The 26,186-nt window shown below is 42.0% G+C and overlaps 1 protein-coding gene across 1 annotated transcript in view; it reads left to right on the forward strand.

Moving 5' to 3' along the window:
- The window catches only part of GRTP1 (growth hormone regulated TBC protein 1), a gene marked incomplete at both ends in the record, with an annotated part of 33,006 nt that extends 6,826 nt beyond the window's left edge, over window positions 1-26,180 (forward strand). Inside the window, 5 exons of the mRNA XM_009873454.1 lie at window positions 2,088-2,246; window positions 7,914-8,038; window positions 11,143-11,239; window positions 25,861-26,033; window positions 26,159-26,180. Coding sequence (XP_009871756.1) covers window positions 2,088-2,246; window positions 7,914-8,038; window positions 11,143-11,239; window positions 25,861-26,033; window positions 26,159-26,180 — 576 coding nt within the window. The remainder of the gene's footprint in view (window positions 1-2,087; window positions 2,247-7,913; window positions 8,039-11,142; window positions 11,240-25,860; window positions 26,034-26,158) is intronic.
- Between the last annotated feature and the right edge of the window lie 6 nt (window positions 26,181-26,186).

Raw genomic sequence — 26,186 nt, forward strand, 5'->3', positions numbered from 1 at the left:
TCCCCCCCGCCCCCCCCCCCAGCCCCCCCCCCCAAAGCCTGTAGCGCTGCTGGGGTTGTTGTGACCCAAGGGCAGGACCCAGCACTTGGCCTTGTTGAACCTCATATAATTGACCCTAGCCCATCTATCCAGCCTGTGCAGGTCCCTATGAAGAGCCTTCCTACCCTCCAGCAGATCAAGACTCCCACCTAACTTGGTGTCATCTGGAAGCTTACTGAGGGTGCTCTCAATCTCCTCATCAAGATCATTAGTGCAAATACTAATTGAGAGTGGCCTCAACACTAAGCTCTGGGGTACAGTGCTTGTGTATGGCTACCAACTGGATTTAACTCTGTTCACCACTTTAACTCGTAACAACTACAACAAATAGCAGTCTGGGCTCTTCTGTTGGTGATATCACGGTAGAGAGGGCATACAACCAAAGACTGGCTATGCAGATCTGAAGCTGTGAAAGCATCCCCCCCAAAACCCCCATGCCACTACAATTCAAAATGTCAAGGTAACCAAAGCTTTCTTTGAGGTCAGCCTTTTCCTTTGAGCAGACCAGGTTACGAGGTCAAAATCAAGTTGATACTCACATCTACATCACATGCACAAGAATGATGATGTGCGTTCTTACAAGTTGTACCTGCAAGTTCAACTTATTTCTAAGAGGATCATGTTTCCACACTCAAACCACCTTTCCCACGTTAGCACTTGCCCTCTCTGTTTGTAAGGGAGCCACTGGCATTTCTCAAAAGACTTTCTTCTTTATCCCATCTCACTCTGCAGAAGGTGATCAAAGCTCATCACAAGCACAGCAAGGCACAACTATAAACCATGTCTTTTGTTGAGCCAAGCCAACACAAAGTGATTTCTTGGCATGAGCATAATTTAATGTCTTTTCGAAGGTCATCTACCCTGCCTGCTTTAGCATTTACTGCACTCTCTGGGCCCAGCCATCCAGCCAGTGTTTGATCTGGCAGAGTGTACGCCCATCCAAGCCCTGAGCAGCCAGTTTCTTCATGAGGATGCTGTGGGGAACAGTATCAAAGGCTTTACTGAAGTCTAGGTAAACAGCATCTACAGCCTTTCTCTCATCCACCAAGCAGGCCACACTGTCATAGAAGGAGATCAGGTTTGTTAAGCGGGACCTGCCCTTCATGAATCTGCGTTGACTGGGCCTGATCGCATGGTTGTCCTGTCAATGGAATGGCATGGCACTTGAGATGATTTGTTCCATGACCTTCCCTGGCACTTAGATCAGCCTTGCAGACCTGTGGTTCCCTGGATCCTCATTCCGGCCCTTCTTGTAGATGGGCATCACACTTACTAATCTCCAGTTCACGAGATCTCCCTGGTTAGTCAGGACTGTTGATAAGTTTTAAAAAGTGGCTTGGTGAGCACATCTGCCAACTCCTTCGATGCTTTTGGGTGTAACTCATCTGGCCCTGTAGGCTTGTGGATGTTTAGCTGGTACAGTGGGTTGCTAACCATTTCCTCTTGGATTATGGAGGTCTCCTTCTGTTCCGTGTCCCTGTCTTCTAGCTCAAGGGGCTGGGTACTGACCAAACAGCTAGTCCTGCTACTAAAGAAGGCATCAAGTACCTCAGCCTTTTCCTCATCCTTTGTCACTGTGTTTCTCATAGTGCTAGAGACAAGCAAAGGGAAAGGTCTGTCATGTCAGAGGCCATTGGTAATGTAGGGAGAGAAAAAGTCAGTACTTATCTGAATGAAAAAGGACAGAAATCAAGGGGAAACTGCTGTTCATATCTGCATCCAGAAAGGTGGGAAGAAGAGGAAAGGATTCGAAATCCTAAGGGGGATTCCTAAGGGAGGAAAGCCTGGGTTTGGAGATCTGTGGGGGGGGTCTGAGTGCCAACAACTTGGGAGTGACTCTAAAATATACTGTGTAGCTGAGAATGAAATGTTTATCCTAAATGGTAGCACAGGAGAGAAAGCATAATAATCTCTAGTCAGGAATTTTCCTATGACTTCTCAAATTTCTGACACTTATTTCCAAAAGAAAAATACAGGTGGATTTTTTTTTTTCAAAAGGAAAACAAACAAAAACCCCAAAACAAAACACCAAACTTCTTGTTTTGCAGTGAAGAGATATATCAGGAAAGGCATCCCCAATGAACACCGCGCATTGGTCTGGATGATTGTGAGTGGGGCCCAAACCAACATGGAACAAAACCCTGGATATTACTACAGACTGCTTGAAGGAGAGAAGAATGGCAAACTGGTTGAAGCAATCAAAACAGGTTATTATCCTGATAACACTGTTCATCCGTGTTTGTCTATCCTATGTCCTTAAACATTAGAGATCAACTTATGTCATGGAAAACTTACGTTTCTGTTGTAGTGGTTTAAGTGCTGAATTAACATGTAAATTAGATTAGCCATAAGCTCTTTAACAGCACTGATCTTTCCAGGTTCATCATGTCATCAAGAGGACTTAGGTAGATTAGATTTTTTTTGGTGAGGAACAGAGTACAAGCTAGAAAACGTTATGTCATCTCCTAGGTGACTGAAGATTTATAACTTTGTACCATGAGACCTGCCTTTGGGTCTGTTCCCCCTTATTGCTGTCCTAGCAAGACACTGGAAGAGCAGCAGAGATGAATGAAGACGTGGTGCAGTGTCCGTATGAGGCAGGTAAGGTATGTTAGGGTTTCAGATTGAGGAAGAAGACTGCTGGGGGAAAAAGCGAGCTATATGAATTATAAATGGTGTAGAGAAGGTGAATGAGGAGTTGTAGTCATTTGTTTCTTGTGACATAAGAACCAAGGACGCTGAATGAAGCCTGCCGTGCTATAGTTTTAGAAGAGTATGTGTCACTGAATTGTGGCACTTGTTACAGGAGGCCGAAAGAATGAACTGTTTAAAAAAAGGAATTTGACAAACTAGGGGGTGCGGAAATCCACCTGATGCACAGAATTCTGAACGCTAAATATAAGTTCCTGAAAGGGAAGTGCAAAACGAGAAATACCCCGGTGACATTAGTCAGTGGCCAGTATTGGTGGCAGGTTATTAGGGTAATGAGCTCTTAGACTGTCCTGCTGGGTGTTTAAAAGAGGCAACAGGGGAGGACAGGCAAGTAGAAGTTTGATGGAAATCATACTTGTCCTGAAACTTTGCAACCTGCTGCTGCAGAGCTTTTGTAGAGGAGCTGGTATTGGCAAAATTGCCAAATTAAAGAGTCGAGAGGTCAGGCTGTGCTCTGGACAAGCACAGTGCTGAGGGTGTTTTGTTAGAATGGCAGCTGCAATTGGCTGTTTCTCTTGAAATAGCCAGGCAGTTAAGGTTGCGACTGTATGGATTTTTGAGTTGGATGACCACGTGAACACTTCTTGGTTTATGCTGAGTTTCTCCTTCACCTCTCCCTGCAGCAGCAGCGCGGTGGGAGTTTGGGACTCCACGCCTTAGGAAGGCATTTCGGAGCATAAACTTTCGTGTTCCTACGAATGCGAAGACTAGACAGAAATAGCCAGGCTCATATCTTGCTCAGAACTAGAAACAGCGGAGCTCTAACTGTGAATATGGAGGGAGCTACTAAGATGATTTTTCTAAAGCCAACCTTGGTAAGGGCCTGGAGGAGGATCGAGTTGTGTTCACTTGGGGTGCAATTGCTGCAAGAGGGAGTTGCAAGCTATTTCTTTTTCAGTACTAGACAGGACTAGAAGGACTAGACTAGTACTAGGAGGGTCTTACCATGACAGTAGGTGGCTTTTCACACAGTTTAGATCATGAAATAAAATTACTTCTGTGGTGGAGGAAAAATAACAGAAGGTAAAGATCTGTTTATGGATCAGGGAAGAAATAAAGTTTTGGAAGAGCTACTGCATTGATTGGAAAACTACAGGGGAGAAAACTAACAAGGAGCATGTCAGGGAAGTCGTAAAGAAAACTGGGTTGAAAGATTTTGTTGAAGGTGGAATAAAAAAAAGAGCACCTCAGACTCCGGGGTGATACATTTCCCCTAAGAATGAAAGAAACAATGTGAACATAGGAGGGATGGAAGGAGCAAAGTACTTAGGGTGAATGGACACTTTGTGTTTAATAAATTTCGTGCTCCTTTTGGCTGTGCAAACTTTATAGTGGGCTTTAGCAAAGACTATTTCAGTGTGAATTGTTGTCTGACATTCAGTTATCAGCCAGTCCCCTGAGCCTGCCCTGCACTGCGTGATCGCTGGCGTAAGGATCTGTCTGCATGGATTGGATAGTACTTGGAGGATCTTAGCTTAGTTTACAGTGGGGTCGGAAAAAGTAATTCAAGCAATAGCCGTTGCCACTTCACTGGAGACTGAATACTTTACTGTCAAAGCATTAATAAGCTTCTCTGAATGGGGTAAACTGTTAGCAAAGGTTGGGACTTTTCATGTGAGTTTGGGGCATTTAACTGTTCAAGAGTCAACTCTTCTGGCTGGCTCTAAGAAAAACCATGCTAGTCATATCCAGAGGGCTACCTCATCTGGTCTTCTGTCTACCAGCACAGCTGAAGAAGGAACTCGAGGAGCAAGGTGCACAGTGATACTTACATTGTTTTTCCTAGTCTCCAGTTATCTATGGTTTGTGGAGTTCCTGAATCGTATATTTGTATTTAGTAACACTGGATGTGGAAAAAGTAAATCACAGAAAACCCTCTGGCTGCTTTCTTTTCATCTCATTTACCTTGGTTGTGATTTTGCAGATTTGTGCTGTCTTGCTCACAAGCATCTCCCTCCAAACTGAGGAGGTCTAATCCACTTAGTTTTATGTGGTGTATGGTAACCGTTTCATACCCATGATTTTCCTTGCAGTTTCTCCAAATCTGATATCACCTTTTTGAGATGAAAGGCACTGGTATTTATGCAGGTGCTTCTCGGATTTATATGGGGGCATTACTGTTCTTTCGTAGGAAATTAAAGTCTTCTTTGCTTTCTTGATTGCTGGAAGCTACCAAACTTGCTTAGTGCTGGTGGTCATGGGGTGTCAGGCTCAGTTTTTCTTTTTTTTAGTTGATAGCAACCTTGATCTTAACTTTAAAAAAAAAAAAAAAAAAAAAGAAGAAAAAAAAACCCAAACCCACAAAACAAACCCCAAACCTCCAAAACAATTTAGTATTCAAGGTGTCGCAGGGAAAAACTTGAAGATGAGTCCTAGATATCCAGTTATAACAGATTTAAAATACCCTTTAAGTGTATTATTTTTATAAGTTGTTACTGATGACCTAACCTCGTTATTCTGGAAGTTGCACTGGAGTTTGTGAATGCCTGTAGTTGGCAGTTGAGGTGAATCCTTGTTCTGCTCTTTATTAAGTAAGTAAGTAAATAAATAAAATACCTGCCTGGAAGCTGTTCAGAGCAGAGGTTCATGGAATCATAGGATGGTTTTGGTTGGAAGGAACTTAAGATCATCTAGTTCCAACCCCGCTGCCATGGGCAGAGACACCTCCTACTAGACCAGGTTACTCAGAGCCCCATCCAGCCTGGCCTTGGACACTTCCAGGGAGGGGGCATCCGAAACTGCTCTGGAAAACCCATTCCAGTGCCTCACCATCCTCACAGAAAAGATAGAGGGAAGTTATAGATGTAGCAGTAGCAAAGAAGCGACTGTAAGTGGAGTAGAGGATGTTAGTTATAAGAATAATTGTTTAATTTACTGGACGCTGTGTCTGGGCATAGGCAGCACCTGGATGTGAGAGTAAGAACAGAAAGGGGATGAGAAGGCAAGATGAAGAAAGTTGACATGTTGTAGGTGTCTTGACTTGTGAAGTACCCTGAATATCAAAAGCACAAGACTTAGACAAAAGCATTACTCCTCTGGGTTGCACATTTAAATCTCTTTACTCCAGAAGCAGCATCGACAGTTGTGATTCCAGGTGCTAAGACAGAGGTCCGTTTTGTGAAATGAGGCCACTGTGGCTCTCTACCTGTAACTGTGTTACTGAATGAGAGGAGACAATAATGCAGGTCTGTGAAAGGGTAGAAATAAGCCAATGGTCTTCTCGTAGTTACTATAGAGAAATAAATTAACAGAAGGGGAAAGCTGTTGGTTTTGTGCCACCTTTACAGCACTGAAGGATCATCTGAAAAAATGCAATTTGGGTTTAATCTGAATTTACTGCAAAGGAGTAGCTAGTCTTTATTTTGTGGCCTTCTTCCTGGTCCCATGTGCCTACACTTCGTTTGGTTATAGCCAGCAGATGGGCACACAACCATGAGATGGGCATAGTTTGGGGATTTCTCTAGCAGGATAAAGTTCTAATGTTCATTTCCCTGCTTGAAAACAATCGTGTGGGTTTTTTTTTTCTCCCAAACTGGACTAATTTGAGGTTGTGTTCCTTTGGATTTTAATATCTATCTTCTTTTAAGGGTGAAGAAACTCTCGTATCTTGGTTTTGTCTCTGTCCCCTCCTCCCAAACTAAAACAGTTACTAAATACAAAGAAAAATTTTAAATCCTTCGTAAAATTAGGGAAGGCATCCCACAGTCCTTGTGGGAAAAACAGAAGGCAAATTGGAGCTAATTCTCTCAACTGCAGGCCTTCCTCTGATTGTGAAATTAAAGATGAGTTCAGCTTGAGTAGTCTCTGCCCTGTACCTGATGGGCTTTTAGTCCTCCCCCCTCACCCACGTTCTGCATAGCTGAGGGCAAGAGCCGTAACTGAAACGTTAGCATTAATATCTTCTGTAACATCCAGCATATACTTTAATAAACAACAACATTTGGATTATGCAAATACTAAGCAACTTTGGTTGCTTACAGCTCAGCTTTGTGTCAGAGCTGTAACAGAATTTCCTTTATGCAGGAAAAGGCTGATAAAAAGTGATAACTCTTAGGACAGAGATATCTGTACAGTAGTGCTGGTACTGAATTATTTTTTTTAACTTAAACTGAATTTTTTGTTGTTGTTAAATATAACCAGAATGACTATTTGTATTTTTTTAACAAGTCTCAGGTTTGGAAAGTCTTCAAAGTTGCTTTTGAATAGGATTTTTCTCCCCAGTTTAAACTTCTGAAAATCAGATGCACAAGTCCAGACTAATGACCTTGAGTTCCCTCTTTATAGAGTGAAACAGGCCAAAAACTAACTCTTCCAGTTTCTTTCCAACAAGTAAAAGGAGTTTTGGGTGACTAGCTCTAACTTGGGTGTCTAATTTTTAGACCTTTGTAAGGAGGGATGAGCCTCACTGTTCGTGTTTGGTCCGGAAGAAATGAATGTTTTCAAATGTCAGTAATTGCATAGGCCTTACTTGGTTTAGGATAGAGCTTGAAACATGTGCGATGTGCTCTGCTGCTTGGATATCAAAAATCACTCTTCTCTGTAGTCTTGCACCAGTGAAGAAACAACTTTTCTCATGATCACATCATGGAAAAACTTTTTTTTTAAAAAAAAAACCCAAAACACAACAAACTTTTAAAAGGTGATTTTTTTGGTTGGAAGTCACCAACTGCAGGAACAGGACTTTTTTTTTAAGCTGATTGGGACTGTTTGGTAGAAGTTCACTGAATAAGTTAATTGAAGGTTCATCTGGTTTGTCACGAGAATACGTTTTCTTAGAAGTGTAGCTTCGTTTCATGCCAGCTGGCTAGAGAAATTTCGTGTGTTGTGTTATTTCTGTCAGGCTAAGTATCTGGATTGCTTTCATTTAAGCCTTTGCGGTCAGATATTGAGATCTGCAGAAGAATTTCTTTAGTCCTGCTTGAGATTGATTTCTGTACACTAATAGGATTAATCTTTCTAGGAATGGATTATCCTTGAATGCAGATGGCCTTTTAGCCAAAATGGAGCTAAAGCTGTTTTTCAAAATTCATCCACCAAAACTACAGTTTAATGAACTGTAATGAAGTTTCAGTTATATTTCAGAAGAGCTGTGAAAGTTTTGTTTGGAAAGCAAAGGAGAGAGCAGCTCTTAATTTTGGTCTTTTTTTCTGCTTTTTGTCCAGACATGAACAGAACATTTCCAGATAATGTAAAATTCCGAAAAACCGCTGACCCCTGTTTGCAGCACACGCTCTACAACGTGTTGGTAGCATATGGGCATCATAATAAAGCAGTAGGATATTGTCAGGTATGTAATCACTGGTTTTTAAACAATGCAACATTTTGCCAGTAGTAATTGTTCTGGTCCTTTTAAATGTGTGTTTCTAGAAGCAGATCCACAAACTATTTCTGTTTTTAAATGGTCCTGGATGGTGGAGGGGAATGGAAATTAATTGCTTCAGGCGAGTTCAGATGTCCTTTTGAGTTACTCTGTGGACTTATTTGTAGCTAGCTGGACCACCTCTGGGTTTGTTAGCTGCAAAATAAGTGTTTTATCACACCTGGTTGTATCAAGATGAGTTACCTGGGGGAGGAAGAGCAAGCCAGCTTGCCTTTCCCTCTCCCTCCCTCCTGCCATCTTTCCCAGAACAGTCCTTGGTAGGTACGAGGCATCAGGAGATCTCAATTTCCTTTGATTTCATTTTCCTTTGATCACATTTTTCAAAAGAGGGGCAGGCCAGTATTCATGCGACAGCATGTAGTCATGGTGGTGGTAGCATTTGTTGGTGCCATCTCCCAGTATAGAGAGGCAAGTAGGAAGAAGATTTGAAATTCAGCCTGATGGCAGCTCAGAAAAGCTCTTGTTGTCGCCACTAAGTACTGTCAAATTTCCTGTGGGACACAAAGAAGATAAAATCTGATTCACAACAGTCAAGAAAAAAGCAGCCATCTTTAAGGACTGCACAGCAGCAGGAACTGCCAAGAGTTTTCAGTGTTTTCAGTTCAGTTATTAAGTCCTCTCCTCTCTCCTCCCCTTCCTCACCAGGGATATGTGTACTTGCTAACCTGTACCTCATGTTAGTTGAGAAGGTTGGTGGAGTAAGTACAACTGTTCCAAAATTAAAGAATATGAATTGTATTTTTTGAAATCTGGAGAGGAGAAGACTTAGAGGGACTTTAAACATAGACTGAAGTCACTAAAAAAATTTCTTTTTGTGTATCCCAACCAGTTTTAGTACAGAAATTATTTGAAGAATGAGAGTAAAAGATAGATAGTTTTCATTATTTTCAGTATTACCTATTTGTAAAATACAATTTTAATACTTTGAGAATAACAGAAGGGGTAGAATTACGAATGCTCTCTTTTACAAGTGTTAGGCTCCTATGTAGAGGTAGTTACACCCACAAACGTACACAACTTCTAACTCATGCTAGCTTTTACCCAAAATATATGTCCAATTGTTACTAAAACATTTCAGTACATTAAGTGTTTAATTGGCTAATGTTTGCATTTTAACATGGCATTGTGAACACTGGAGATGATAAAAGAAGCCTTGTGTGGTTTCTTTTCACCTCTGGTCTCCTCACAGGATGAATGTTATCTTTTCTGGCTAAATAATTAGAACATAAACTAAAAGTCAGCATCTGCTTTCCGAGACGTGTTGTAAATCAAGCAAAGTTTCAGGAAACCACCTTTTCTGCTAGTGAAGCAATGTAGCAATACCCACTGCATGATAAGAGAGACCCCATAAATACTAAAAATCTCAGCGAGAAAAAGGGATTTATTTTTTTTTTTCCCAAGTGTTTTGCAGAGCTTTTACTGACTGAAGGCTCTTCAGGGAAAATTTCCGTAATGCTGTTGCATTTGTGGTGCTTACTGACATTCAGGTCTCCCATCTGGGGATTGTCTTAGGCTTTGCATTGTCACGCCGGGACAGTGCTACGGTGTTGCCTACCCCAGTATAACCAGCAAAATTCAGTGTCTGGTGAACATAATGCTCCAGAGCAGCGTTTTCGTGCGTGCCACGTTAAATGCTCACCAGCCTCTTGTTACCACAGATGCGATCCCTAAACTGACCCTCAGCAAGGAGACCAATAGTTCTTCTTCCTAAACTAGGAGGTCGGGTGGGGCCGTGTGAAGTCTGCCCGAGCCATTTCTGTAGCAACTGCTGTAGTGACTCAAAGCTTGAGAAATGAAACACTGGAAAAGATGCAGTGTCCTAATATTTCCATGTTCTGGGAACGTCGCAAAGCCTTCTGAGGTGGGGCAGGTGAGTCAAATTCGTTGAGTGCAAGTCAGAGTTGGCAGCACCATGGAATACGTGGGGACAGTGGTGGTGAGAGATGCGCTGGAGAAGTCCACCTCGGAGGGAGAGAGGACAGGGAGATGGTCGAGGAAAGGGATGAAACCCAAGAAGGCGAAATAACCACGCCAGTCTTCATGGCCTGTAAATATTTAAAGATAGTTTTGTGCTAGCTTGGGAAGACTTGTCGGGGGCTTGCACCTCAGAGGCAGCTTCTGTATATTGTTGTACTGGCATGCTGTCTGTGTTACAACAGTTGTCAGCACGCTGCCAGTGGAAGACCTACTTAAAAAGTGCTCAAGGAAGTGCACTGCTCTGCACATAAATCAGTAGCATTGCCATAACTTAGCAGTGTTATGGTGGATGAAAGGAAAAAAATGCTTGAGACAGAGACAATGTGTTTACAGGGAATATCAGTTTGTGTGTGTTCTGCGTGCCGCTTCTCCAGTCAGAAGGTGTCAGTAATGGTTAGGAAAGTTGCACACTTGAAATTTGGCCAATTGGATTTGTCTACTCTTCAGAAATTTTCTGGTAGCTCTTCCAAATCCCCCAGGTCCTGGTGTTTACCTCCTATTTGCAAGTTGAAAGGCAGGAGCTATAGTGGCCAGTCATTGACTAGTGTGGGGAGTACTGAGGGTATTATGGAAGCAAGTAATTTGTATACAGTCCTTTGAGTTAAGTAACAACAGCTTGTAAAAGCTGCTGGAGCTGTAACTTTGTTAGTCAAAAGTGTTTGGGTTGGGCATTTTCCTTCTGCAGCGGCACTGTCTACCTGCAGGTGTGTTGTTTGTACTGCACGTCTAACAGAGCTGGGGTTTTGGTTCTGGTCTTCAGTTACATTGAGATGAGGCTTTGGGATATAAAAAAAATTTGAAGGTAAATAATACCAAGATTTTTTTTACAATTTTCCTCTCCTTCGTCTTTGTAAATAATTCTTGTTAGCTGCTGTTGTGCAGGTTTAACAGCTTACTCAACCAGTGGCCTTTTATTTCTAGCTTTTACTTAATATTCCCACTTGGTAGAACTGCAGTAATTTAGCCCTTAATCAAAAGAAATAAACTATAAACTCCTGTGTGTGTGCATCTTAACCCCCTTCTTTCTGTTTCAGGGCATGAACTTCATAGCTGGATACCTGATTCTTATTACGAAGAATGAAGAGGAGTCTTTTTGGTTGCTAGATGCTCTTATTGGAAGAATATTACCTGGTAGGCTGAAAACATTCATAGTTGCATTCATATATTGGAGCTTGGCTTTTATTTTTTCTTTGCATTCTTCTCAGTTTTTAGATGTTAAAAGCGACTTGCATGGACTGAAGTTTTTCTAGGGTCCTGGAAACATAGGACGAAGAGAGCGGTTTTTGTGTATGTTAATTTGCAGTCTAACTTCTCAGTCCTTACTTACACCTGTTAGGTAGGTGTTTTCCTGTATCGATGTGACTCTGGGGGACGAGCCTCACGGGGTTTGGTGCTTCTAGTTGCAGGAACACAACATGAGCCGCAGGTGAAGCTGTGATTGAAGAGCAGAGCGAAGATGGGATACGTGCGCTGAGCCTGAAGTAGGAATTCCCGGGGGCTTGGCTGGGGGCAGAGCAGGGTATTTGGCAAGGCGGTGAGAGTTCTTGCTGTGTCCCCCGTCCCCCACTTCTGAGCGAGGATATCTTAGGCACTTGACGCGTTGTGATTTTTGCAACAGAACAAAGAAATGTCAAAATCCCAGGCTGTGTCTGCACGTGAAGTTCTTGTCAAAACTCTGTCAGTGGTGATCTAGTTGACCTGGTCAGTACAGTCCAGAGGGAAATCCAGCACACCCTGAGCTATAGACAATATCTACATCTGGTCGCTTTGGTGGCTCTGTAGGTTCCCTTGCCTGGATCCCATCCATCTGCAAGAGGTGTTTGTTTACACACTGGATTTTGCCCCATGTATAAGCTGAAACTGACCACATATGTGGAGTAGTTTAAAACCAGAAGCAGACATTGGGCACAACTGTGGGGTTGTTTTTTTTATACTCCTATGAAATACATTTAGGAGTGTTTGTTCTTGGGATTTAATTATAGAGGAAGTGTGGTTTCATTGTGAATTCCCATTAGTGTGGCACAGGACTGACTACAGCTACACCCTTAATATAAAGCCAGACTCAAAATGGGAGACTAATTTTTCTGTAAGGAGGCTTTGAAATTCCCTGCTGGCCTAGTTTTGCTTTTGAACAGATCTTTATCCCAAGTGGTTAGAAGCTGAATTCAGTATTGCGGTGTCAATCAAGTGCCAGTCAAGGATATCAAGGCTGATACTTGCATTTCTGGTTCTTTCTGTTCTTGTTTAAGGTTAAACAAAAAAAAAACGGGTCTAGTTTTTGGTTCCTTACTGAACAGAAAAGAAAGCCTTTGAGAAAGAAGGAAAAAGAGCTGAGGAGTCTTTTAAACAAATGTAAGAAAATATCTTTTACACTGAATATACCTTATAGGAACTCAGGTTTCCTTGCACATATGAGCAGAGTGGTTGGACTTCGTTTGCAGATCGAAAGAGTGGAGACAATCAGGGAGCGCCATGACTTGTTGAACGATCTGCAAATATTTGAGGGTTTGCAGCCTTGAAGGGTGCTTTCAAGCTATAAAAATGGTCTGAAGGAATCAAGTGTGCCTGTTGCTTTTGCCCAGCCTTGAGAGCTGTAAGCTGTGCAAACAGGCAGGAGGCCCGAGGGCTGCCATGGGTCTGCCATGGGACCTGCAGCTGGCTGGCACGGGTGGGTCTTCCCAGCGACATCACTGTGTGATGGGAAAGGCCTGCAGTAAAAGGTGAGTTTCACTGCGAAGTGATGTGTGGCAACTTCTGCTGTTAACCTTTTTGGTAGTCTTCTATGTTTGTATTTAGTGCAAGAGAGTAGATACAGGATTTTTAATTAGCTGGTTTTAATAGGGATCTTGCTTTAGTTTGTCATAAAACCCTTATTTCTTCTGGTATGTTCTTCTTAAATGACAAAAGTAGCTCTTATTTTTTCGAATTTTTCTTATGAAAGTAGCACCTGTGATGAGAAGAAACTCGGAACCTGAAAGGCAATTACTGTGTGTAAAGGAGATGTATGTTTACTTAAGTTGTATTTATAGATGTATTTTTAGTACCCTGTTTATAGATATGTTTTTACTACCCCATAACAAGAGTCTTGTTACAGGCTTTGACCTGGGTTCAGCACATCCAGTGTGGGCATCCTTCTGAGGGGCTGAAGTTAGAAACACACATGCTTATGTTTCCTTGATAGTCAGCGAGGAAGGGGGTGTCTGATCAGAATCGAAAGAACTTGAGGTGTCCCTTCCAGCTTGGGTGTCTCAACAAGAGCCCAGTTAGGTAGTGCAAGTCTTCTATGTAGTAAAAGTATTCACATTGGGTAATGCAAGGCTTCATTGTCAGAAAACTTGTTGCAGATGCTCTACCTTTTTTATTTTTTTTCCCTTTTATTCCTACTACCTTCCTATATCATGCTTGAATTGTGTATTTATAAAATTCAAAGCATGACTGATAAAACAATTGGCCTAATTTCAGTGAAATATTGTGTGTGTATACGTGAGAAAGAATCAGACAGACAGGCAGACTTTATCCATAAAGAAACTTAGTTGGGTAAGCATTACCCTTCTGTTAATAGTGCAAGATACAGTGCCTTGAACTTTAAAGCCCTGTAATCATTTGTTGGGGAAGCAGAGAAACACTGCACATTCTCCAGATCTTCAGATCTTTGTTGGATGTTAGCAGTTCGATCATCTGACTTTTTTCCTTTAGTTTTATTGTTGATGCTCTTTCGTTGATCCATTTGCATTATAATCTACTGTTCCCCCTTCCACTACATCAGACATGCCTCCAGGTCATGTCCTTGTTTTTGAGTGTGTCCTGTCACTGCCAGTTAAAATTAGGACAATTTAGAAATCCCTTCTCTGCCCTCTGTGGTGAGGAATGCTTCCTTCCCCTGCCCCACATGCATTTAATTACGTTAACACAGCTGCCCCAGTACCTTGATGCTGACAGTAGGTCGTTGGGGTTTTTTTGGCCGGCGGGTGAACCAAGTGAGCCACAGATCGATGGCATTGATTGAAAAATGTAGAGTGTGACAGATGGGAGCAATTAGTGGCAGCTTTCTGGGCAAATGACAAGAGAAGAGCTCCCTAAGCTACCCCTCACCTCCCCACTTATAGTGGTGTGGGTTTTTTTAGGCCTGGGTGGAGGTATGTCCCATAGGATACGATGAAGGTCAAACTGCTCCAGAGGGGGGCAATTTGGGAATGGCACCCCATCAGTAGAGGTTTTGTGGCAGAATTGTTCTCTTGCACCCAAATGGAGTTAACAGGGCTGGAAAGAGAGAGGCCAGCAAAAACACGCCCGTTGGGTTTGGGGGGGTGTGGAGCTGTGTACGTGCTCTCGCGTCTGGCTGCACGTAGGGCTGCTGGGTGAGACACAAAGATCCTGCTTCTGCTGAAGGCAGGGCTGTATCTGCTGCCTGTTGTGCCTGTCAGCTGCTCAGCCAGGGATTTGGAAGGATTAGGAGCGCATCTCGTCGAAACACAGCAAGGGGGAAGAGAATTATTTGTTTAACTGAAGTTTTGGGTGTTACCATGATCTTTTATTTCCAGGTTCATGCGAAGCAGATGGCTGGAGCAGACAGTATTGCCCACAAGCAGTATGGATTCAATTTGAGCTCAGAAGGGATATGTCTGCAATTTGCATTCAGCGTGGCTCTAGTGTTTCTGTTCTGTTCATAGCTCTGGTTCTTGTTGAGATTTTTTTTTTGTTCTGTTAAGGAAATACTGGGCAGGTTACTTTAGAAAGCATCAAGTAGGTGGGAACTTTTAACTCTGGAACTCTGGTATGCAATTTTAAGAGTGTATTTGTCATTTTTTACATATTTGTGATTAAAGTGTGAGTTTAGGTAAAGAAAGACTTGACAGTTTGGACTCACTTTAGCATGACAGTTATGCTTATATATAAGCAAAAACAATTTATTTTTTTTGTCCCTCACTTTAGTGGTTCTTGGTCTGAAAGTAGCAGTATTTATCAAGCTATACTCTAATTAGTCTACTGGACTATTATCCTGGAATTACTTATTCTTACTGAAAACCAGTTGTAGAGTACTCCTCCGATGGTTAAAGAGAGGCCTTAGGATGTCTGAACTAGCCTGATCACAGCCAGTTTTATATCTGTTTATTCTCGTGCCAGTGCTGACTTTTGGGGGTAAAAAAGGTCCCCCTGTCTTGTGCTTAACTTTAGTGTATTTATAGGATACAGTTGATTCATTTTACAGTCCTTTTGTGTTACTAAGCTGCTTCGGTCAAACTCTTCTCTTGCATGAAACTCTTCTCTGTTCCCATTTTAGCCTAATAATTGTGTATTTCTTCCAGTTTGAATTGCGTTGTTTGGATTTTATTTTAACTTGATCACAATGGCACTCTTCTTCTTTTTTACCCACTGGAAAATTTGCTAGTGCCTTGTGCAGTGGTATTATTTCTCTCTTTTTCACAGCTGGAAATGTGAAATGTTGAGAGAAACACCGTAGGATTTCCCTTGCCTTTTTTTCTCTTCTGGCACTCTGGATTTGATTTGTGATCTCAGTAGTAGTGCACGTGCCATTGCTTCTCTCTTGTTGTCAAGCGATGTTTTTTCCACAGTTTATAGGAATTCAGAACACCTTTTTGCTGAACTTTATTTGCGCGTTCTTGTCCTTGTTATTTTAAATATCATCATGTCTCCCTTGTGCCGCTCTTTTCGCTGTATTGCTCTGTTGTGCCTTGTGCATTGGCACGGGACAGTAACTTTCAGTGCAGGATTGTTAACATATACTAGTTTTTTCTGTTTCTCCAACGTTGTTAATAAAAGTCTTACATTAGGTGTAGCCTACAAACAATCTTCAGAGATCAGTTCAACAACCTTCCTTCGCCGTGGTACGTTTTAGCCTTTTGTTTTCTAAAATTCTTTTACCCACATGCACTGCCTGGTTGTTTACCAATCGTTAAACATAAAAAACGAGTTTTGAATGATGAAGTAGTCACGAAAGTAGTAGATTGCCCTGAACTAACTGGCATTATCTGCAAGGACAGAAGGTGCAGGGCGAGACAGCACCTTGGTGTGGGCAGCTTAGCAACTACTGGTAAAGGCAAATGTCTGCATGTTGAGATAAGAATTATCTAACCCAGTTCTGTTTTGAGCCACTCTTGTGGGTCTCAGTTGTATCAGCCACAGGCATAGCCAGAGACATGAATATTTGAACTGAATAATGACATCATTATGTATCAAACTCTTGTATATCCTTCTCTTTCAAATGATTCACGTTATAAAATTCTTTAAAGTCCCATCTTGCAGCCTTGCAGGTTTGAAGGGAAGGGCCACTTGAGAAACGCAGAGTGCTGTACTGCTTTTACAATATTTCTATTTGGACTGCTTGCCTTTAATTGCTATTAAGCATGTATTTATTTCATTCTTGTTGTTGAATTTATTTTAAAACCCTGATTGGGTATTACTAGGAAACCTCTGAATGCAGAATGGGCTGCACAGCTGTGTCTTGTAAGACCTGCCTTCTCCAAATGTGAGTGGAACTTTGTTTCACGTGAAGCATTTCTTATTCAGCTGTGCAGGTAAAAGACACGGCTACACCTGAACATCAGTAACATTGAGCTGAACCTGCGGCCTGTGAAGGAGACTGTCATGATGTTTTCATGTCCGTTCACAGAGAAGACTCGAGCACCACAGGCACGTGCCTTTGGTGTAGAAAGCTCCCTGCAAGGGAGCTCTGCGTGACGTGGGCGACCTCACATTGCAGAGTAGTGTCTGGTAACCAAGCTTTCTGTTATAGCACTGTTAACCCAGAACGTTTTAGGAGACTGATCGTTTCTGGGTTGTTTGCTTATCTTCCTCCTCTGGCAGCACCCAGCAATAGGGCTAGGAGCTGGCTGACTTCTTGCTCATCCTTGGAGAGTTCCTCTGGGATCACACGTGAGGCCGTGGCAGTGCCACCTCTGGAGTACCTTCATCACTAGGAGCAAGGAACACTTGGTTGGTAGGCTGAATAGTTAAAGAGTTCTTAAAAACGGGTCTCCAACATATTTTGCCATTAACCAGCAGCCATGATGAAAGCATTAATCTTTGAACATTAGAGGTCAGTTGTATTTACCTAGGAATTAAGCGTGCGATGTCCTGTTAAGCTGAAGAGGTGGAACGTGGGAGTCATCATGTGCCTGTATTTGGAAACCATGATAAGCCTGAAATGCTTATTACTTACAAATCTGAACCGCTACAGGATTTGGGAGACTTGAGCAAGCAGCGTATAAGTAACTGATGTTTTTCTTCTTTAAAACCGTACTTACATTTTGCATACTAACAGATTTTTTGGAATAATTTATTTCTGGTATGTATTGTACAGCTCCCCCCTCCCCAGTTCACAAGCATCATCAAATGAACAATCTCAATATTTAGTAGGTGTGCCTTAGGTAGCTGGGTAGAATTCTTACGTTGTTTTTCTAAAACATGTTTCCTGTATTTTTGTGGGTTGTTTTTTTTTATATATGGCATAGGGTGAAGAAGCACTGACAGCAGGCTTTGATATTGTTTCAAAATACCCACGTGGGTGGCTCCATAAAGAATGTGTTTGTGGAAGGAGATGTGCTTTGCGAGTAAAGGAAATTATATGAAGAAAAATCGTGAGCAGTGCACAGTGGTAACTTTGCCTACCTAAATGTGCAAGAAATGAGTGTTTCATTTCAGAGAGATACCTGGGAAATAACAACACTGGTTGTTCAATGTGTTTTATATTCAGAAGACTTAAATGCTTTACCCATATTTCAACCTATGGCTAGTGGAGAAGTCTCATTTGCTCCTCTTACAGTTTTAAAATCTGTTGCTTCAAGAATAAAATTAAGTCTCTTGTTAGTTTCTTCAAGCTTGAAGCAAGAGGACTGTGGCTTTTATTCCCCTTCTCTCCAGACTGAAGGGTTGGATTGGTTTCCCTCTCCGAGTATCAGTGTAGAACCATGTGTGTCTGTCCCACTCTCTATTTTAAGCCTCCTGCTTCTGTCGAAGGCTTTTAAGTAATTGCTCTGTAGGTCCCACGGTGTGACTGTAGCATTCTTGTAAAGAAGTGTGAGAGATAATATAAATGCTGTGTTTTGTGCTGAGGTCTTAAGAATAATCTTGTCAGTGCAGTGAACTGATAAAATAACTATTCTTCCTAATGCCATAGAGGAATTAGGGGAAATAAAAAAGCCACAGATCCAGGAATCCTTGTTCAGCTGAAGTCATTCTCACTGTACAATTGTAAACCCTTTAAAAAAAAAAAAGTTTCCTCTACAGGCATGATAAGCAGTTGTGGTAATCCTCAATGCTCATTCATGAATTTCCTTTTCATTTGAGGAAATTGATGTTGAAAGTCTGTCAAAGTGCTTCGTGAATTAAAAGCCCTGGCTCCTGGGAACATCGTCAATCCCATGAGCTGCAGCCTTCTCCAAAGCAGGCAGCTCCCCAGGCTGGCACGATTCATAGGCTCTTTGGGAACAGCTGAGTGGTGAATAACCCTTGTCCATCAGTGTCTGTCAGCTCCCCGGTATGGCGAAAAAAACCAGTTCTCTGCAAAGGGAACGATTCCAATAGTAGTGGATCTGAAGAGCAGGAAGAGGGAAGAAAGGAGAATCACCGAACATCTTTTTGCTCAGGAGTTAAATCTGATCTGCCTGAGTGCTTTGGTAGCTATAAGTTTAATCTAGGCTAGTTTTTAATGATGCAAATGTCTCTACTGAGCAGAACATGACAGGGAGTTAGCATTTAAAAGTAAAAAATAAAAAATCTAACCAGTTTCATTCTCCATAACTGGAATGTCTGAAAGTTGCATTCGTGCTTTCTAGCATGCCACTAATTTCAGTTCGTTTCTCTGGGTGGCTTCACATGGAGCCTTTGTTCCTTTGTATTTCATCTCTGCCTTAATGTCTGGAAGGGCATCATCTTTGCCTTTCTTTCCCTTGTCTTTATAATTAACAAGCGTCCTTCGATTTCCACACGACATCTGCTCAGGATCCCCCTGTGCCGTGTGAAATGCAAATAGGAAACCAAAGGGCTCTTTCTGCTCTGCAGGATCCATTTTCCAAGTTTGGGATCAGAAGCAAAAGCTGAACACAGGCGGATGGAATTGTGTGGAAACAATTGAACGCTGCCTTTTTTATGCCCGCTGAAAAGGTGTTAATAGTAAATAATTTCTGAAAATACTATTATTCTAAATTTTATGTGATCTCAGTATCACAGCCAATAAGCACCTGCAGTCACTTTTTTTTCCTTTTTTTTTTAAGGTAGTTCTGCCATCTGAAATGAATTGGCCTTGCTTGTGCTTTTTTAAAGCTACTGTTCAGCTGTGAATGATACAGCTACTGCTGGCTCTGGTGTGAGTTCAGTACCTCAGGACAGAAGTTCTGGTTCAGTTTGGTTCAACAAAGGAAAAATAAAATACAGCTTAAGCTTGGTTTACGTTGATTTGTTTGTTTGATTTTTTTTTTCCCCCCAGTTCCCTGGAGGATTAGGAACTTAGATTTTAAAAATAACATAGTTAAGGAGTTCAGTTTGCCGTTGAACCACTTATCTGCAGGATATCACTTTGGCCAGGACATCTGCAGGGGTTCACTTTGGCCTGATACTGCAAAAAATATTTGGCAATATTCTTGCTTTTCCTCCTTTTCCTGTTGTGACTTTCTGATTTCCTCCCAAACATAGGTTGTCCAACTTTTTACGCCAGGCCCGTGATGTAGACTCTTAGAAGACCTATTGCACCTTTTTGGACTATCCCCGGATAGAAATAAAAGAGCAGAACATTGGACAATGCAGGCTGAGAGTCGCCAACGGGGAGAACGAGCGAGTTAATAAGTTGTGTAGAAATAGCATTAGTGGTATTTAGTTCTGAAGGTGAGAAGGGACTGCTACCATAATCTAGTTTGACTTCTGTGTAACTGCTGAAACTCATTCCATGAGTGTTGTGTGAAGTTCATAAACTCAGCTATGATAGCGTATCTTTTTGCACAGGAAAGCTTCCTGCCGTCAAGTTTATTTTAAATAACCCCTGTGTTCAGTAATGTGCAAGCAGATAAATTATGTAGTGAAGGATTACTGGAAAGGAATTTTGTTCCCACAAAGGCAGGTGGTGGAATCTGCTTCTGTTTTGGCTTCAAACACAGAACCGAGTGATTTTCGTGAGGTTGGCCAATTCTGTCCATGGCAAACCCTGCTTTTGCCTGTCAGTGTTGAGGCTCACTCTGTTTTGTCTCTTCTGGATTCCAGCAAAATCTGGTAGCAAATGGTAATGTGCCTCCACAGCAAGGAGACATTTTTGAATGTTGCATGTTGATATAAAAGTGAACCATTTTTGCTTGTCTGCAGGAGGAGAGAGAACATTAGTTCTCTCCTGCCATGGCTCTCGCGGACATTATATTCTTGCAAATAAAATACTTCACGTTGCTTACGACTGTGAGAAAAGTTAAACCAGCTAATGTCTAACTTTTCAGTTTGGTTAAATAAATTGGATTACCAAGACAAATCACTCGATTTGTCCTTAGCTGGGTTATATTGAAATAATAATTAGAAATGCTGGAAGATAAGCAGCAGAGCTGAGGTCTTTTCTTAGGTATTTCTATAACACTAAGAATTCATGCCATCTTAGTTCCAGTAGGTGTATTTACATTTAACCTGATATGTGCAAAACTGATGTAAAGGATTCTTTTTTTTTCTGCAGCTCTGACTTATAGAGGTAACTTAAGGCTATAAGAGCACTGCTTCTTAAACTTTTATTTTTGGAACCACTTAATCTATTTGTAACGGAGAACAAGGTCATACAGTCCCTACAAGCTTTATCCTTATTTCCTGCAAATCTCATTACTGCTCTAGAGCACAAGCAGGCAGTTATGTCTTAGTCCTGAACATCTTGGTAGGATTCAGAAAGCTGCTAATTATTGTGATAAGGAGACAGTGAAATGTAACTTAATGAATATATCTTTGCCAGGTGCTGAGCTAGAGCAGGTTTCAAGCTCAGTAGCAGCCTGCCAGTATTACTAACAAAAATCCCTTTAAACGAGGGAAAAAAGTCTCTTCATCTAGTCACCTGTGTTGGACAGTAGCAATAAAATACCTGGCAGTTGGGGAAGCTGTTTTTTCCTTTCTGCTGCTTGACTCCAAGAGGAAGATGAGCTGATGATCCTGCTTTGCAAAGGCATCCAAAATTCTTAGGCAGGCACAGGGAACGACGGGTGAGGCAAAGCCGGGTGCATGTGGGCAAGCAACAGACAGAGGAAAGCTCAGAGGAAAGGAAGGGAAAGCTTAGGACTGGTTTAGAAGGGAGCTTGGAAATGTGAAGGTTCTTATTGGGAAACTTAATTTTCATCTAGATTTTTTTTTCTAGAATGTAATCATAATTTAATAATAGAATATAATAATAATTTATAATACAATGTTTTATTTGTTTCCTTCCAGAAGAAGATGTGATGAGAAGTAATACAGTGTGCAATCACCTAAATGTTAACATTATCACTTCTGTTTGATAATTTGAGGAATAAAAGGAAGCAATCTGGCTCCGTGTTTTTTCAGGAGGAGTATATATATATATATATAGTAAACCAGCCTAGATCAATAGATATGCAGTTAGCCTATGTTTGATTAGATTTTTTTTTTATTTTTTTTTTAATTAGCAAGTGGCAGATTGGGAGCAGTTACTGACTCCGGTCTGTTCAGGGTCATCAACTGCCCAGTATTTTGCCAGATCTTCAAGAGGGAATAATAATCGATACACTAATTGAACGTGGATCACGCCAATCTAGAAGTATCAAATCATTTGTAGGGTGAGATGTGGAAGGAACATAAAGCCAATGTGTTTTGACGGTAGGTGAGTAAAAATAGTTTGCTGCACAGTCTCTTGCGAAAAACAGCTTTGTGGTGTGGGGGAGGGTTTTTAAATGCGACTGTCTTGACTTCAGGGAGAGATTCTGGGCAGAGCAGCCAATTATAAAAGATTAGGCAAAATAGGGCACGGAGTGAAACATTTGCAGCCAGCAAGAGCTGCAGGAGTTTAAGGCTTAAGGACTGGGCATCCCTCACAAATAAGACCAGAAGAGTTGCGTGGGCTAAACCTTTCCGGGCACTTACGCACTGAACCAAGTTACAAAATCATTTCCGCTGGCGAGAGCTGATGTGAACCACGGAAGGTGGCTCGAGCGTGATGCTGGATCCTCTTCTAACTCATCCGTGTAGTTCTTCTGGCCATCCCTGCACGGCCCCGACAACTTGGTGAGGGTCCCTTGGACAGACTGTGGGTGTGGGTGCTGCTGGCTCTGATCTGGGGGCAGTCTGGTCCCGCACTGGGGGTCTGGGCTGTCCCTGGGGCTGTTAGCTCCTTGCAAACGATCTCTGGGTAAGTTTTGCATGAGCACAGAGTCCCACGGGATTGTTTCTGGATGACTGGAAGCACGACTTTTCTGATTTGAGGAGCTAATTATATATAAATACATTTATGTATAAAAGTATACATACCTATATAAAATTATATCTATATTAAATTATAATTACATGTGAATTAGGTGTAATAGTTACTGTGGGCATTAATTGTAATTAATGTATAATAATTACATATAAAACAGTCTTGCATGCAGATTCTTCTAATGTAACTTCTTCCTGTTGTGAACTGGCAGTTTGTATCCTGGAAAAACCCCTCTCCTCAGTTATTGGCATTTGCATAAAATCACCAATCACTCGTGCTTGGCGGCGACGCAGGGCTGTACGTCACAGGGCTGTGTAGCGGGGCACGTGGGAGCTGCTTCTGTGCCGCGAGGAGCAGCAGGAGCCTGCCCCAGATAGATGAATAGTTCTTTTTTCCTTTCTGTCCAGCAGTACAATCTAACCAACTTGAACAAAATTTTAATTTACGCTGAGGCCTCCTGGCTGCTCACCGCTTCAGTAATTCACAGAGGGGTTGCTTGGCTGTTAACCTTTTAGTCAACAGCTCTCGAAAAGCTGGATGGGTGTCCGGTTGCGTTCTCTCCAAGATCCTGACATTCGCTTTGCCATACAAATTAAAAATAGCAGCTGCTGTTGATTTCAACGTATTGGATGATTGAAGCAGGGCAGAGAGCATGTGGGCTGCTGTCAGGACTCCTGAGGACACTCACCAGTGGTAACTTGAAGAACTTTTAAGTACTCGTGTGTCTCAGAGGCACAAAAAAGAGAAAAAAAAAGGCTTGTGCTTGTATGAGGGGAGGAGGAGGAAAGGTAGGAAAGGGAAGAAGGCTCATTCTTTGAAATGTGATACGTTGGGGTTTTTCACTTACATCAAAGCATCATTTTAAGAAAGGTTTACTCAGCCAGCTAATATTGCTTTACCTGCATTCCAACTCACAAATGAGCACAACACTAACACAAAATATGCAGAAAGATAGAGTTTTTGTGTTGGCTTGGAGGTCACTTTTTGTTTTCAGTGCACTTTTTCATGGGGTTGCTTGTGCTTTAGCTCTCGGAGCTTTCCCTCCAAGCAACTGAAAAGCAAACGTATATAGTGGCAGTGATTCTTACGTCTTCGTAAGGGAAGTTTAGGTTGGGTATGGGGAAAAATTTCTTTACTGAAAGAGTGCTGAGACATTGGAACAGGCTGCCCAGGGAAGTGGTGGAGTCACCATCCCTGGAGGTGTTCAAAAAATGTTTAGACCTGGCACTTTGGGACGTGGTTTAGTGATCACGGTAGTGCTGGGTTGCTGGTTGAACTTGATGATCTTGGAGGTCTTTTTCCAACGTTAACAATTCTGTGATCACAGACAAAAAGCTAGATTCCTAAGGGTTGAATATGATGCTCCTTAGTACCATGAAAACTCCTGTAGATGTTCTGCAGTTTGGACGGGATAAATGTAGATCAAATAGCTCCTGGGGTGAAAAGGCCATTCAGGAAAACCACTGACCCAGGGGGGCTGGAATATTAAATTACTCTTGTGCTTTCATTATAGAAATTAAAGTGGTTATAAATGTACTGCATAATTTGCACATCTTCTTAAACTTATTTGTGACACTGGGAGGTTTTATTAAAATTATTTCAGATGAACTTTGCTTCCCTCCCTCCCCAGTTCCTTCACCTTTGTATGACCCATTGGCCTATGATGTGTGTGTCTGGGAACCTTGGCAGAAACCAGCTAAATTAGAGAAACCTGAATTGCAGCTTTCCAGAATCAATGAAGTGAAGAAACACTTATAAAGTTACTTGTGTTACCAGTTCTTTTGGTAAATAACGTTAGTAACGCAGGTCTTGTCAGCAATGCGCTACTGACCCATCAAAAATTGCTTCCCAGGGTTGGAGCCATCAAGTCCAGCTTAAATGTTTCTGTCTGCATCTAAACCCAAAATATGAATTCCTTAAACATAGAATCATAGAATCATAGAATGGCCTAGGCTGGAAGGGACCTTAGAGATCATTTAATCCAACCTCCCTGTCATGGGCAGGGATGCCAACATCTGCATAATTCTCACCTCTTGCTGGGCCATCAACTCTTATGAACCAAAATAATCTTTCTCTTCCCTTAGGAACTACTTGCTTATAGAACTGAGTCACTTGTTAGTCAGCCTGCGCCTCGGTAGTGAAAACGCTTACCCTGTCAGACTGGCTGTGGAGCACCAGTCATAGTGTGCTCCATTGTTCTTAATTTTGGGTTTAAGAGTTTAGTGCAGTGACCAGCACTGTAGGAGATGTAGCTCTGATTTCATCCCATCTTGCAGATCAGTTCAGCCGGAAAAGGTTGCCTGAGGGATCTGTCATTCGCTTCCTCTTGGTATTATTCTATGAGAAGTGGGATTTCCATGGCTCAGAGGTAAACTCTCAGCTTGAGAGCCACCCTAGGAGGAGTGGTATCATCCAGCCTCCAGTGCCCCTGTACAGGTGATGCTCAGAAATTCTAATTTCCCATTTAGACTGGACCCAGTCTAAAGGCAATGGGTTGGTTCTGGGCATTTTTTTTGTTTGTGGTTTCTTTTTTTTTTTTTGTTACCTGCCTGGGTACTGTGTATATGGGGAGGTGGTGGTTATATTGAACTGGTTAAATGTTAGTAAGACGTTTGTAGTTTAAGCCGGCAGTTAAAAACTTACCTAGATTATCCTTCCTTGGGAAGGAAGAATGAATTTTTTTGTTTTGTTTGTTTAGTCTGGAGAAGAGGAGGCTGAGAGGAGACCTTATTGCCCTCTACAACTACCTAAAAGGAGGCTGTAGTGAGGCTGGTGCTGGTCTCTTCTCTCTAATTACTAATGACAGGACAAGGGGAAATGGCCTCAAGTTGCGTCAGGGTAAGTTTAGATTGGATATTCGGAGGAAGTTCTTTACTGAACGAGTGGTGAGGCACTGGAACAGGCTGCCCAGGGAGGTGGTGGAGTCACCAACCCTGGAGGTGTTTAAAAAAAAAGTAGATCTAGCACTTGAGGCTATGGTGTAGTGGTTAGGTATGCTGGGAAGAAGGTTGGACTAGATGATCTTCAGAGGTCCCTTCCAACCGCTAACATTCTGTGATTCTGTGAATTGCCAAAAAACATACCAGGGTAAGAAGCTGCTGTGGTAGACATGAATGAGGCATTTGTGTAGAGGGATCAGCCTTGGCTGAAAGAGATGTGCGGCGTGACCACAACATGGACATCTTTGTTAGGTGGTTTAATTTAGAGATTCCCAGGCTCAGCACGCCTTTATAGACTCAGCTGAGATTCCCGGGCTCAGCATGCCTTTATAGACTCAGCTGCACTAGACGTTCTCTTCAGTTTTGTGGAAAGATGAAGTCTGCAGCTTCCCGAATGTTGGTCTCTTCTCTCCCAGATTATTACAGTCCTGCCATGTTGGGCCTGAAAACCGATCAGGAAGTCCTTGGAGAACTTGTGAAAATGAAAGTCCCGGCGGTGGCAGAGCTGATGGAAAGACACGGAGTCATGTGGACGCTTGTGGTGTCACGCTGGTTTATATGCTTGTTCATTGACATTCTTCCAGTGGAGGTAATTGATAACATAAAGTTCTCTTAATGTACACTCATAATCGTTATTTCATTTGTACTGCGTTAGTATTAATTACCTACTGAAAATCAAGGAGCTGCAACCTGAGTTCTCTCCTTTCCTCGCAGACTGTGCTCCGAATATGGGATTGTTTAT

The sequence above is a fragment of the Apaloderma vittatum genome, unplaced genomic scaffold (assembly GCF_000703405.1).
Source record: "Apaloderma vittatum isolate BGI_N311 unplaced genomic scaffold, ASM70340v1 scaffold13277, whole genome shotgun sequence".
Lineage (NCBI taxonomy): Eukaryota > Metazoa > Chordata > Aves > Trogoniformes > Trogonidae > Apaloderma > Apaloderma vittatum.